We start from the raw sequence: 14930 nt of genomic DNA, 5'->3' as shown, positions 1-14930 counted from the left end.
GACTTTAAAAATTATGATGACAAAAAAACTCTTCAAAAATATTACTTTGTAATGACTTTAGTTTATGTAAAAATAAATATTTTTAAAAAGCTAATACTTTTTGAGAAAATGCATGAAAATACCTTTAAAAGAATCACTTATCACCTTGTACTATATGTATATATATTTAATACGACATATAATATAATAACAATTAATAAACTCAAGGAGGATGTGTGCCACTATAAATACGTTTTCCGGTCATAGTTTTGACACGCCGTACGGCTCCGTCCAGCACTGAGCCTTGGATCGTCACAAATATTTCAATTATAACGTTATAATAGTAAAAAAAAAAATGTCCAGTATTTAGTTTATAAATCACAGATATAAAAAAAAAACATGAATTTCATCGAAATTCGAAATTTAAACGTTTGTACAATAATATTATGAGTAGTTATGACTATGTATTTTTGGTACTTTTTTTAATTGATAAATTTAAAATTTATGATAGGTATACCTTATATTTTGTTATCATGTATTTTGATCCAGCCCGAAGTTTTTTTTATCGACATTTATAAAAAGAAAACCTATAAAGAAAAATTGAATATTACACTATACGTATGTATAAAATATTTAGTGAACATTTCGAATATCTACTGCAGTTATTCGTTTTTGAGTTACATTAAATCGATTTTATCAAAAACTATTCTTGCTTAAAATTTCCCGTTTCCCTTGATTTTTTATTTGTTTTTTCAAATTTTTGTGGAAAACACAGGAAATTTTGACCTCTGAAAAGTATCAACTAGATCTAATTTGAGATCACCCTCAATTCAGAAATCACCTTCAAAGTTGAAGATCAAAGCATTTTCAACTACTTATCGTGTAATACAGACACTAAAAAATAAAAAAAAATAATAAAAATTCTAAAATCAATATTATATTCATCGCTTCGCTCAGAATCTAAAATACATCATCCGTATATAGGTTTTTTGTTCGACACGACGGCGCCGTCAAAAGCACACAATATACGAAATCCAATACGACTGAATACACATGCGAAACATTTTCAATTGGTTTCTCGGCCACTAACAATATATTATTATTATTATTATTGCGAGAGAGAAGGGACACCGAGAGCGTGTTCGGATCGTATTTCGGGTCGGATAAATCAACTGTATAGTCGTCGTTTGTATAATATATAATATCACAAAGTAAATCGTGGCGGGCGTGGCGCCTGCAATTATAAAAACCAATTCGGCAGCGTATTATAGCCGCGTTGTTATTATAATGTTATTATTTATTATTTTATAATATTGTTTCCGACATTTCCCGACAAAAGGCCTGCTGCGGCGCGTGGCTCCCGCCACTCTTTATAATTGTATTATGTCGCTCAATGACATTATTGGCAAACACACACATACACACATACACACAAAGGATGTACAGGGTGATTATTTTATTGTAAATACGCAATCAATATCTTAGGAAATACAAAGGATTCGATTTATTTTTTTTAAATTGAATAACAAACACTGATAATTAAGGCTGGGAAGTTCATCATTTTTTTTTTTTAGAATGTACAGCCTTTTCTGACTAAAAATATATTTCAATAACAAATCAAGTTAAATAACTAATTTTTATTTTGCATTTTTCAACATTTCTTGTAATTTCAGTTCGTTTTATATTATTTTCCGATAACCAAGGGAAAAATTACGAATTTGTAAACCTCTGATTAATAAGTATTATTATACTTCCACGTGGAACTATAGTTAAAAATATTTCTTTATTTAAACCCCACTCAGGTATATAATAGTACTGCAATAATAATTTAAGTTATGGTACCTATAATACACATATCAAATTTCAATCAAATAGTATGTAGGTATTTAAAAGTCACATCAAAACAATTTTTCCTTAGTATGTATACTGAGTGATTCATTTATCAAATAACACTCATTATTTTAAAATCCACTAATGTTTTTGAAAAAATAGCATACAATTTTTAATTTCATGTTATATGAAGTAAAATGTTTTTCGGAGTATACATGATATTATGATAATTTAAATTCGGACGAATATTTTATAAGTATTTAAAATTTTAGTATTTATATTATAAAACCAACTAGGTTTCCAATTATATATTACAAAATTACAGGCAAAATTATAAAACTGAATAATGTGTTAAATTATATTTTTATTTCATACTTATCACTGATTTTAACAATGTAATTTATATACATCTGGGAATATTACATATTTATTTATTTTAAATGGATAAAATAATAATTTGAATAATAAATATAATACTATTATACTATTATTTAGTTCAAATATCGTGTGCCCAAGAGATTCATATCTTTAACTTTTCCACTATAGTTGCACCACTGTAACCATCCAATTTAACATTTGCACAACTATTTGACCATTAATACAATTTAATGAAAATTAACAACGTGAATTTTTAAATGATTAAAAGCTATTTATTCTTTATATATACATATATACCTCTGATTTTTTCATATTATAAGCGCTGTGAAACCAAAACTTTTATTTTGAGTTTAGGTCAACCGCAAAAATATTTGATATTATAAACATATTTAATGATAAAGTTCTTGAATTAATACGTAATAAATTTAAAAAAAATATTTATCGATGAAAAAAAAGATAATATTTTTATGTACCTTTAGTAAATATATTACATATTCAATATTTAATATTACGTTAAAAACATAATATTTTTTTCCAGTAACAGTTCTCCAAATAGGTAATGGATTAATTTCCATAATATTGAGTTCTATACAACTAACTTTGGCAGACTTTAGAAGTTCAGACATAATATTCTAATTTTTAAAAAAAGTTCTATAATATTATATTCTACTACTATATTATGATTTTATTAAAAATTAAAAAAGTTTTATAAAATCAAAAAATTATAATTTTATTTAGATATTTATAAGTTTATTACATGAGATACTTTTTTAAGCTATAGACAAATTAAATATTAAATTTTCTTTAGTTTTTTTTTTTATAATAGTCATTAAAAAATTTATGAATAGGTTAAAATGCTTGAAAATATATCAAAATTATAAATATATAAAAATAATTTACAGAAAAGCCAAATCAATTTTTATAATAGATACTTGAATTTTTTTCAAAATATTTATATATTTTTTCATTATATGTTAAAATTTTCAAAATTATTTAACTTTTTTTGAGCTATTTATAAGCATGTCATTTTTATTTTTATAAATGTCATAAAATGTATTTGCTGGATCAAGATTTTTAAAAATTTAATATAAGTTATCTTCGTATATGTATAAAAATATTAAAAATAAATAGGAACTTATATTTTTTATGTGCATTCGAATTTAGAAATTAGAATTTTTACGAATTCGTCAAAAAATCAAAAATAACTACTATACTTTGTAGTTAAAAATTTGCATAAACTTTTGTTTTTATGTATCTATTTTGAAAATTGAATAGAAGATTCCTTATAAGTATTTCATACTGAAACCATAAAATCTAATAAATATACATATACGAATATACAGGCAATTATTTTTTATAGATATTTTATATTTGGACGACATTACTTAATAAAAAATAAATAATAATGTTAATTACTTTGTTATAATTTAAATATATTATTCGTGGAAACGTATAATGCTTACGTATATTATATTACTATGAATTGTATTATACCTATGCGATTACATTTTTAATTTATTTTAAAATGTTATCTATTTATACGAGTAATATGAATTTATTTTTTGCTTTTATACGGTATTTACAGAAAGATAAAATTAAATTCCGAATTATAAAATGTTTTACAATATAGTATACAATTATATATTATTATAATAGTTAATTAATAATATTATCCAAGAAAAAAATTATATCAACCTACCGGAATTCTAAAAGTAAAATAAATTGCTTTATTAGCTACATCGAAACAAAACATATCACAACATAATAATTACACTAACAGTGATATTTAGGCTGATAGACCGTTTCCGCTGAGAATCTTTTTTTTTCTATATATCCAGTGATGTTATATATCATCATTGTATATATAATATCGTTGAATTCAAATTTAACAAACCCACTCGATACCTATTGAAAACAGAGAGTGATACTTACCTACCTTTTTAGTTTTAATTTATAAAATGGTTTTTCTTTAGAACTATGTTTTATTGAACATTACATAACTATTAGAGAGCTATTATTATAGAACTCAATTACACTATATAGAACCCCCCCACAATTTTCCAAAATGTTATTTGAAATGTAGAAAGAAAGACATCAATAATTTAAAATATATATAAATAAATGTTCAGCACACTATATATATTTTATTTTATGACTTTTATTAACAATTACATGTTTTATATTTTTATGACCATTAAAACATATATCATACATATAAAAAAAAAATGAATAATTTGTCTGTCGTGAGCATTGCGAGTATCGCACGCATACGATTTTAAATTAATTTCCTTCTAGTTCACACGCACAAACACTGCATAAAATACTACATTATGATACACACCTCGAAATGTGCGATTTAAAAAATGTAGATACAATGTTGATCGGTTGTCCAATATAAGTACATAATATCATACGCAGTGTTGTGTATTATTTAGAATTTAGATCATTGTTTTTATGTATAAATAATTATATAATATTATGCAATGGTTTTTCTTTTTTTTTCTCAATTACCTATAGTGTAAATACTGATTTTGCTCGGTTCGGCTGTTAGAAAAATGTTCTATGTGAACTTTTCGTTTAATTTCTACGTGCACAGGTATACAAGGCGGTGTACAAATTATTAAATGCATATTTAATACATATTAATGCGTAAACGTATAAGCGGCGCGTATCTACAAAGTTTGTAAATCTCAAGTCGTTTATAATATGGATGTACCGCACTAAATATATGTATATATAAAGTAAGTGGATATAAGTTTAACGACTTTAATGTTTAATGTTTAATTTTAATATACATATATATTTATATATATATAGTACGTTATTTAGGAGTCGTTATATCCGTGCAACGTGGGGGTACTCATATAGGTTATTGTTCCATTTGATCCTTGTTACTTAGGTATTTAGGATTTCTGAACTTTCTAGACACAACGAAACACACTGTTATATTATTATTATTATATAATGCACGGTGTACAGATTATCGGATCAAACGTATATGCGACGTGGTGCGTGAAACGGCTTTGTGTAATATGCAAAACGGTCCGTTTAGAGCTGGTGAGTACCTATATTGTATTAGAGAGGGTCGACCACGCTTCTTGTGATCGCCGATTATATAATATAGCACGCTTACGGCAAGACCAATTTGTGGTTTGACGGTGCGCGTTCGATACATAATTAATATTGGTATATGAATGCATATTATTATCAATGTTCGGCACTCAAGGTCTTCATTCATCGTTCAATCCAAAAGTAATTGTAATTACCACGTTAAATTGAAAATCAAATGAAATTCCATATTGTATACCTATATTTTATTTGCCAAACAAGAATACGTGGATTTTGATTTGAACTTGAAATAGCCATTATATTATGTAATGCATATTGTAATGGTTTATTAAATTCAAATAGGAGAAAATTAAATTGAAATTAAATTGTTACAACTTTTTACATATAGAATTCATTCGCTATATAATGAAAACCATTAGTATGTTTAAACGATAAATTGTAGTTTTCATTATTTTAACGAATAGGAAAACCATATAGTAATTAATAAAAATAAATATTTTTATATTATTGTTACAAACTTGTCTAAAACTCTTTAATATTATTTTATGAATTATACCAAATTATCTGCTAAGAAAACATAAATATAAATAATAAAATCGTATTTGATTTTGATCTCAAACTCTTAAAATTTTACTTTTGCTACCACAATATTAAAATAATCTCGGAGCTTTGAAACTAAAATTAAACTAAGATTAAAAAAAAATTGGTGGATTCTGGGGCTCCCATACAATATCATAGTATTTTTTAAATACTCGGGCGCCACTGTCTCTAAACTTCAATAGTAAGAATTCAAATCAATTCAAATGTTAAAAAGAAACTTTTATTTATCATACATTTACTGCAAAGTATGACGCATTTCAAGTATCTGCGGAGTACTAACGTAATGTCTAGTAAAATTAAAAATTAAAAATGGATTTATAAATAATTATATTTTAATTGTAAGGTTACCTAACAATAATAATATAAATAAAACGTATTTAAAATATTTTTAATGTGTTTAAACATTTGGCATATATTTTATAACAAAGTTTGTTAACTTACAATATCTGTATGGGTAATACACTAATACAATAGTTTTGTTGCTCGTTTCGGTGATTATGATTTATGTATAAACTACAAATTCTTTACTTTTTAGTATTTTTTTTTCGATGACATTTCTTATGAAGTGTTCTATTTATTTTTTACTCAACAAAACTTTGAATAAGATATTTGACCTTTTCCAAGTTTAGCACTTAGTTTTGGATAGGCAAAATGGTTTTAAATATATATTTGAATACCTACATGTATATGCCTTAAATATTTAGCATTGGATCAATAATGTATTGAATTTATATGACATATAACTAACTATATGTCTATATCCAATAAAGTAAATTCATAGAAACTCATTGTTAACTAAATATCATTATCTAATTAAATGTTTTATACTTATATAATATATTGATACGTCTTATAATTAATAATGATTAATTTTTTTTTTATAATTGTACCTAGTGCAGTTACCATGACACAAGGAAAAATTAAATTTAATAATATTATGAAATCAAAATCTCAACATTTAAATGCGTTTGTAATTATTTTTTAATAGGTAGTTTAAATTACAGAAAATACTTATATTTTAAGTAGGATTTATTAAAAATATAATGTTACATCAAATAATTAGTATAAGTGTATATACCGTTAGCTGTTTATGATATAATTTAACATATCACATAATACAGTTATAGACTTTATATAGACTATTACTCATTTACATAATAAAATCAAAACAACTGACATTTAAAAATTAAACGTGTTTGCAAAAAAATATGTATTTAATGTTACTGTAATTAGAATATGGAAAAATAATAATAAGTTTTTCATAATTTTAGGACACCCACATAATATATTATTATATAAATTACTCTAATTATATGCATTTAAATTGTATATAATATTTTTAATAAATTATTATTAGTTAACTAACGATCTTGTCTTATGTGATTATAGGGATCTGAAGATTCAGACGTTATAACAAATACAGCGGACCTGTCTCTGGGCATTGAAAAAGAAGCGCTGCGGCGCGAAAATGAGCACAGAGCTCGTTCACAACTACTTAACAGTCGTGTAAGTAAAAGTAAAACAAATTAAGTAATTTTTTTTATTTAAACAACATTAATTAATTCATTTTTAGAAATAGTAATACCATTGATACGATCAAATAATATTTTTAAACTGTTTACAAATCTGAAATAAATAAATTTCTTTAAAAATGTCGTTTACTATGATTTAGTTTTAAAATATTACTACCTAAAACTATTAAAAATAATAAGTCATATTTTAGTTATCAACTCTTATACGAGTATTCTAATGGTCTAAAATCCATTTAGACTATATTTTTTTATAAATTGTGATCAGTAGAAATATTTTGATATGTGCATTATAATTAAGAGTCACGTAAAATGATTATTTAAGGTTTCTGGACCCTATACTGTAGATAAGGCCTAACCATATCCCTGATTAGTAATATATGTTAGGTGATTATTCACAATACACACAACTTTATTTTATAATTCGATATTTAAAAATTGTTTATAATAATATGCAAACATTTTTTTTTATTAAAAAATTAATGTAAAATGTTTTACAAATATTTTATTACAATATTATTTTAACAGTATTGAAACGGTTGTGCATGAAATACGGATATATTTCTTATAATTATTTTTACGCGACGGTATTAAAAATATACATTTATAATTTTCAGACAAAACCGGTGGCGTTTGCCGTTCGCACAAATGTCGCATTTGACGGTAAAAAAGACGATGACTCACCGATACAAGGCTGTGCGATCACATTTGATATTAAAGATTTTTTGCATATCAAGGTACAGTAGTGTAGTGTTTAGTGTTTCTAATAAAATAAATATCGTGGTAGTATTTTGTTTCCATTAGTTTTTATATTTATTTTTTGTTTTGTAATTATTATTTTTCTAGATATATAATATAATTAAATTGTTCGCAATACATGTAGTAGTTCACTGTAAAAACATTTTTACAAGATGATAATTCGTAATGCATTTTTATAATTACAACATGTTAGACTGGCAGGAAATTGAAGAAAGTCATATGGACCAGCTAGTCAGCGTGTTTTAAGTTGTCTGTTTTGTTTTTTTATTTAGCTTAGTCCATACATTACTTGGCACGATTTATAGATTTTTTTTATGTAACATCATATTAAATAAGTAGACATTAGTTTTCAAAGTACAATAATCTTTTATTTTTAATACTTGTTTAATGCGTATTGTAGTTCTAGTTTTTTAAGGAGATCCCATATTACCATCACTGCCAATTTTGGAGATAAATAGTCCTACTCGTATTTCAACATACTGACTTGAATTTTAATTCATTAATAATAATAGATTTTATTTTTTTGTTAAATCAGTTTTTAATCCCTCAAGCAATATTTCTAATATTTAATTCTTAAATAGAAAAAATCTCGTGTATTTTTAGAAATTTCAATGGAAAAAAATAGTTTTAAATTTTTTTTTTATGATTTTTGTCTTGAAGAATTCAAAATAAATGCTATAATAAATTAAAATATGTTTTCAAAATTATTATCAAAGTAAAATTAAAATCAGTACGTTGAAACACGCTTTGTATTTTGCTTTATAAAACGGTAGTGTAAATTTGCCTTAACCAAGTTTGTTATCTTAGACATATATAGTTGAATACAAAATTTTGAATTTAGTTAATAATTGTATATATTAAAACCCAAGTTAAGTAGGGTTACAGGCAATATATTTTGTAAGATTAATTACAAAAAGTTAGTTTTAGATTAAAATAAATTATTTAAAATTTTAAATTATCTAAAAAATAAGGTATTGTAATATTGATGTGTACACGGTAGTTATTGTAATATTAGTAATTACTAATTACTTACCTTTTTTCTTATTGAATCATCTATTTTCTTTACATTGATTATACATTGCAATCATAATGTTAAAATTAAAGCATACCTACATATTTTGCTATTTATCTTTTTAAAATTTGAATCAATATATCTGTATTTTCTTATTATATATAACTTAATGGTAGAATTGTTCAAAGTTCAGTTTTTATTTTTTGTTTCGAATTGTATCATATTATATTATACGAAGGCTTTTAAAAGTGTGCAATTAATTACTAGTTAGTTTTGAATAAAGAACAAAATAATCTAAACATCCGATACAATAATTTAAAGCCGCTTAAAACTCAATTTATATCTTAAATGTCTTAAAAAATAACGCAAAATGTTTTATTTTTCAGAAAACTATAATTATGAAAAATGTATATAAACGACCAAAAAGGGATTGTAGACTCTTAGCCTTGTAAAACTACTTTTACACAAAAGGTTTCTTAGCTATCATCCTTAAACAAAAAAACGAAATTCGTCTTTGTGATTTTATGATACTATATAGTCTACACTGTATATATTTATGTCTTGTAAACAAAATTGTATGACGTTTTTGAGTGTCCTCAATATGATTTTCACTACTTGTACATTCACCTTAGAGCACTCTTAAAATGTCCACTTGCAAAAATATTCTGAAACAGCCTACATAATGATATAATCATCCACATATTTTTTTATTTGTTATTGATCCTATGTAAAGGTTTAGAATGAATAGAGACTAAACAACAATACAAATAACACATAATGATATTATAATATTATAGTGGTGCATGGTGCATACTACTTACGCCCCAAATTAATAAAAACAGACAAGTTCCTGTCATATTTATTGACAGGTTATTTATGTAAGTATTATTTATTTTATTTTTCTCGTATATATATACGATATATATAATTCTCGCACAGATAATTTTATAAATTCGTATCATTACCGCTATACCAATATTATTTAACACCTGATATATAAAAATACAGATCAAACAAATCAAAAAAATGTTTCATCAAAAAAATGTAAAAAGTACTGAAAAACAGTTGGTATTAAACAAAACCGAAATATTAATCTATAAAAAAAAATTAAAACTTTTTAATTTCTTATTGAACTAGAAAATTCATGTCTCATAAGAAATTATTCTAAATTAAGTTCTTTTTTGTACCTAAGCTTATTTACATAATATTTATGAAAGACTGAACTATAGTTGAATTTAAAAACTTTGAACTTTATATTTATTAATAAATTATAACATGAAAAAAAAAAATGAATTGATGAATTTCAAAATAGTTTAATGCTAGCTGGATATAATTTAAGTTAACTTTAAAAGTAATTTCAAGTTTTAATTTATAAAATGCCCATTTAATAAAAGATAATAAAAAATTCTATTAAAAGTGCATAAATGATAAAATGTTTTCAAAAATGAATGATCCGTTAAAGAACTTAATTGTATTATACTCACTGTAGAATTTAAAATTTTTTTTGATTAATTCAAAAAATAAATATTATATAGATAATTATAATTGTATGTATAATTTATTTTTCTTATATGTTAAGCCTTTAAAAATGTAATGGCTTATTAAATTAAATTTGTCTACTCTTCTTAATAGTAAAAATAGGTACACTTAAAACCAATAAAATATATTCAACGTTGTGAAATGAGTTTTTATATCAGTGCACAATGTAGTAAATCACATGTTAGTATGTTACTGCACTACGTGTTAAAATATTTAATACTTCTGAAATCGTTGTAACTATATGGTGGACATAAATACAGGACAACAAATAGTTTACAGTTGTTAGTAAAATATAAATATATATTTAAATTTGCATATTATAATATCACAAACAATAGGTCACGGAAGAGTGTACCGTCTTAAAATGTATATAACATTTTTAACCTAAATATTTTAGCCAGCAATTACAGATTTGTAAAAACCATTACAATTTTTAATTGGAAAATTGGCGATTATATTATTGTATTATGATTATTATTATTCGTTTTTTTTTTTAATCTTTACAGGAAAAATATGACAATAACTGGTGGATAGGCCGACTGGTTAAAGAGGGCTCTGATGTGGGTTTTATACCATCCCCCGCCAAACTCGAACTCCTGCGTCAGATGAACCCATCACGAAGCTCAAAAAATCATTCTTCCAAAAACTCGTCATCATCAAACTTAGGTGGTGTAAAATTTATATAATGTTTACCGTTAAGAAGGTCAGAATAGGGTTGATTACAGGGGTCCTCTTCGCAGGATATAATGATGATATCCTGAATTGTTAAAATGACAAATTATCATAATACTTTTGATTTAAATTAAATTTCTTAACATTTGTGTCGTATGTTTTATGTGTAACACAAACAGTCATAATATTATTCAATTATATTTTTCAAAGTGTTTCTACGAAAATATAAGAAAGGAATATTTTAGTGCAGTTAAATAAAAAAAGATTGAGCATAAAATATAGAGAGAATAATTTTAGTTGTACGAAAAACAAATTATCACGCGAACAAGTGATTAATAATTTTGACACATAAAATAATTTAATGTACGTCAATTTATTTTGGTTTAAGATTCTGAGCAGAGCAACAATTATATTGATTTTATAATGGTTTGTGTATATTTTTAACATTTACTTCAATCTTCAACTTTTATGGTGCTAACTGCTAACAAATAGTTGATATTAAGAAAGTTAAAAATAAAAAAACCCTAATGTATTTTCTTATAATTAAGAATGACTAAAATTGTATTATTATTATAATATTTTTTTATTTTTGTTGATAAGTACCTATTTTCTTTTACAATCAAAAAACACCACTAATAATTACAAAGTTCCATATTAGTTGTTTTTACAACCAACTAATAAAGTTAATAATAAGTTTAAAATAAAATATTGAACTAATACAAAATTATTTTTTACAAGAAATTTTTAATTTTATTAAAATTCAATAATATCGTTAACAATTTCTAATAAAAATTCATAAAATCTTGAATTATAATATTTCAGAGTAAAAAAATGTAATGCAAGGTTCTTCATAAATTGTCCTTAAAGTAATATAAAAATATCTAAAATATATAATTCACGTTCTTTCGTGTATATTTAAACGAAAAATAACTATATTTCATGAATCGATTTTAGTTATTTTGTCCGTTGTTCAAAAATATTAATCGTATAAACTTGAAGCATTAAGTTATGCCGTTACATTCGACTCATTCGATTATATTTACGTATATTTATATTATATAATGGTATGTATAATTGTTTCCAATACACAATACAAATTCAAAAATATTTAAATACATTTGAAGTTTTTATACTAAGAAACTATTCATATTATTCCAAGAACGTAGACACAAATTATATGAAATGTTTGTTTAGTAAGTTTGCCACACACCTCCTTCGTCGTTTAAACCAAGTGCCTGTTACCTATATCTAATCCTATCCAGTTAAAGAATAATTGGTTAGCTATTCCCACTACGTGAACCGATATCGAGAACCTGGTTGTTGAACCGATATAAATAAAGTTTTCTAAGTTATACTTTACATAATCCTATTAACTTATGACACGCTTTCATTATAAATTAACGCAATCGAAAATGATATGGAAACACATACAAAAATGTATTTAATATTTAAAACAATATATTAACTAGTACTCTATCACCTGAGTGACCCTGTTCTTTAATTACTATGATTTATCTATAAGGTAGATTATTATACCTATAGTAAAATAAATTAAAATATTATGTTAGAAAATATAGAGATAATTGCAGCTAGTCTTAACTTAGCAATTCAAAACTTAATTTTCGGCTATACGTTACGTATACGTAATATATACACAACTATTGTCTATTTATCATTTCTATGTTATGTTTACCTAAGCAAATGCACTGAATGTTACATAAACGACAAGTTAGTAATCTGAAATTTGATACAGATTCAACGTAACGAGTTAAAAAAAATTCTAATGATAATGTATGATAAACTCTCCTTAGGAATAGATGCTAATATATAAATTTCTGTTTCAGTCAGAATCTTTTTTATTTGTACCTTGAACAGTTTATCATTTAATTTTAATTTGACCCATCCATTACTACAGTACTACAGTGACTACTAAACACTTGAAACTCATTGTCAATACTGTAAAGCAAAAACTAGTTTCCTGTTTTTTATTAATCATAATTGATAAATATTTTTAAAATAATCAATTACAAAATATTTGTCTATATAATACCTATTATATTTACGTAATAATACTTCTTGTGTTAATAAAAAATTATTATAAAAATAAAATAAAAATAATTTCATAAGCCCGATTACCGCGATCATATATCAAGTAACATTAAAAGAAAATCTGTTGTAAATCATTTAAAATCCTTATTAATAATATTTATTCTACTTGCTTTTATTGTAAATAGCAAATGATCAACCTATTACTCTATGTTTTTCGGCCTCAGTCTTAGTCGTTGTAAATTAATAAATGTACTAATAAACTGTGTCAGTTTATCATAGAAAGAAAAAATATTGAATGGTATATTTATAGGAGCGTTTACATTTAATATTTAAGCGACGATTAAGATTCACTAAACTTTATATCTATAATTTAACATACGCAACATGTATAAAAATGAATAACACTTTCGTATTATTTAAATGAGTTAAAAAATTCAAATAAATTCTGGCTTATGAGGAGCTTTAGTACGATGTTTTTTTTTATTTAATGTAAATAGTTTTAAAATAATATACATTTTTGAAACTCGCCAGTCCACAATATTCTTCTATATTCGTATATTAATGTGCATAGATAAATGTTAGTGATAAAGATCACATTGATATTATTTTATTAGGCTAAATCGTAGGTAGACATTACATCATAGAACCAATTTCTTTTTCAACAAATTTATAATTTGTTAAGCGCATATAACAAAATTGAAATACTACGCTGGAATAAATATACTTACTTTATAATGTGTGCTGACTTAAGAATAAAGCTTATATTACGTTTATAAATAAGTGTAAATAGGTAGTATCTACCGTCAAAACTCAAAAGTAAGATAAATATCAAACGCGTTTTACAATGATAATCCCACTTCAGAGTTAGGATACAAAAACCTAAAATCGCCGAAAGCAAATTTCCCTGGAAAGATGGCATACATATATATAATTATCAGTAGGTACTTATAAGCATAAGCGAATAAAATGCGAATTATTCTCGTGTTGCAGATTAGTCGAATTAAATTCCTATTTACTTACTCAGAGTTTAATTAAAATATTAAACTTCAAACTGTTCAATTGATAACCGTCTTATACTATACACCGGATCTGAATGTTAAACGTTTAGTTGAAGTGCCTACTACGTGTTAATAACGTAATTAAACCGTATCCATTACAATGCATTCCGTTGAAAAAAAGTTTAATTTAAAGGAGACACACTCGGAGTACTCGTTACTGCCGTATACATAATAGTTCTGCTGTGTTTCGAGTGTAACTCGTCATTGAGTTACATAGGTCACTTTAATAATGGATATGTTGGATTTAAGTTTAATGATAAATCGTTTATAATGTTTATATATTATGAAAAATTATTCTGAGAGGAGACTGCATGCTTCTATTTCTAAGGAAATATCTTAAATATCCGTAGATACAGTAAATACTACACGCCAGTGTTTAATAAATTAAACTATGTTTTAATTTGTATGAAATACTGACACAATATTAGTACCTATATTACAAATCTTACTTGATTT

The 14930-nt window shown here is 24.4% G+C and overlaps 1 protein-coding gene across 1 annotated transcript in view; it reads left to right on the top strand.

Moving 5' to 3' along the window:
• LOC132928048 (voltage-dependent L-type calcium channel subunit beta-1-like) overlaps positions 1-14930 on the top strand; it is a 53932-nt gene that overhangs the window by 25204 nt on the left and 13798 nt on the right. Inside the window, exons 2-4 of the mRNA XM_060992610.1 lie at positions 7246-7362; positions 8003-8122; positions 11202-11361. Of these exons, the coding sequence (XP_060848593.1) occupies positions 7246-7362; positions 8003-8122; positions 11202-11361 (397 nt within the window). The remainder of the gene's footprint in view (positions 1-7245; positions 7363-8002; positions 8123-11201; positions 11362-14930) is intronic.

The sequence above is a fragment of the Rhopalosiphum padi genome, chromosome 3, assembly GCF_020882245.1.
Source record: "Rhopalosiphum padi isolate XX-2018 chromosome 3, ASM2088224v1, whole genome shotgun sequence".
Taxonomy (NCBI): Eukaryota; Metazoa; Arthropoda; class Insecta; order Hemiptera; family Aphididae; genus Rhopalosiphum; species Rhopalosiphum padi.
The sequence above is the reverse complement of the archived record's forward strand: the minus strand, read 5'-3'. Positions and strand labels throughout refer to the sequence as shown.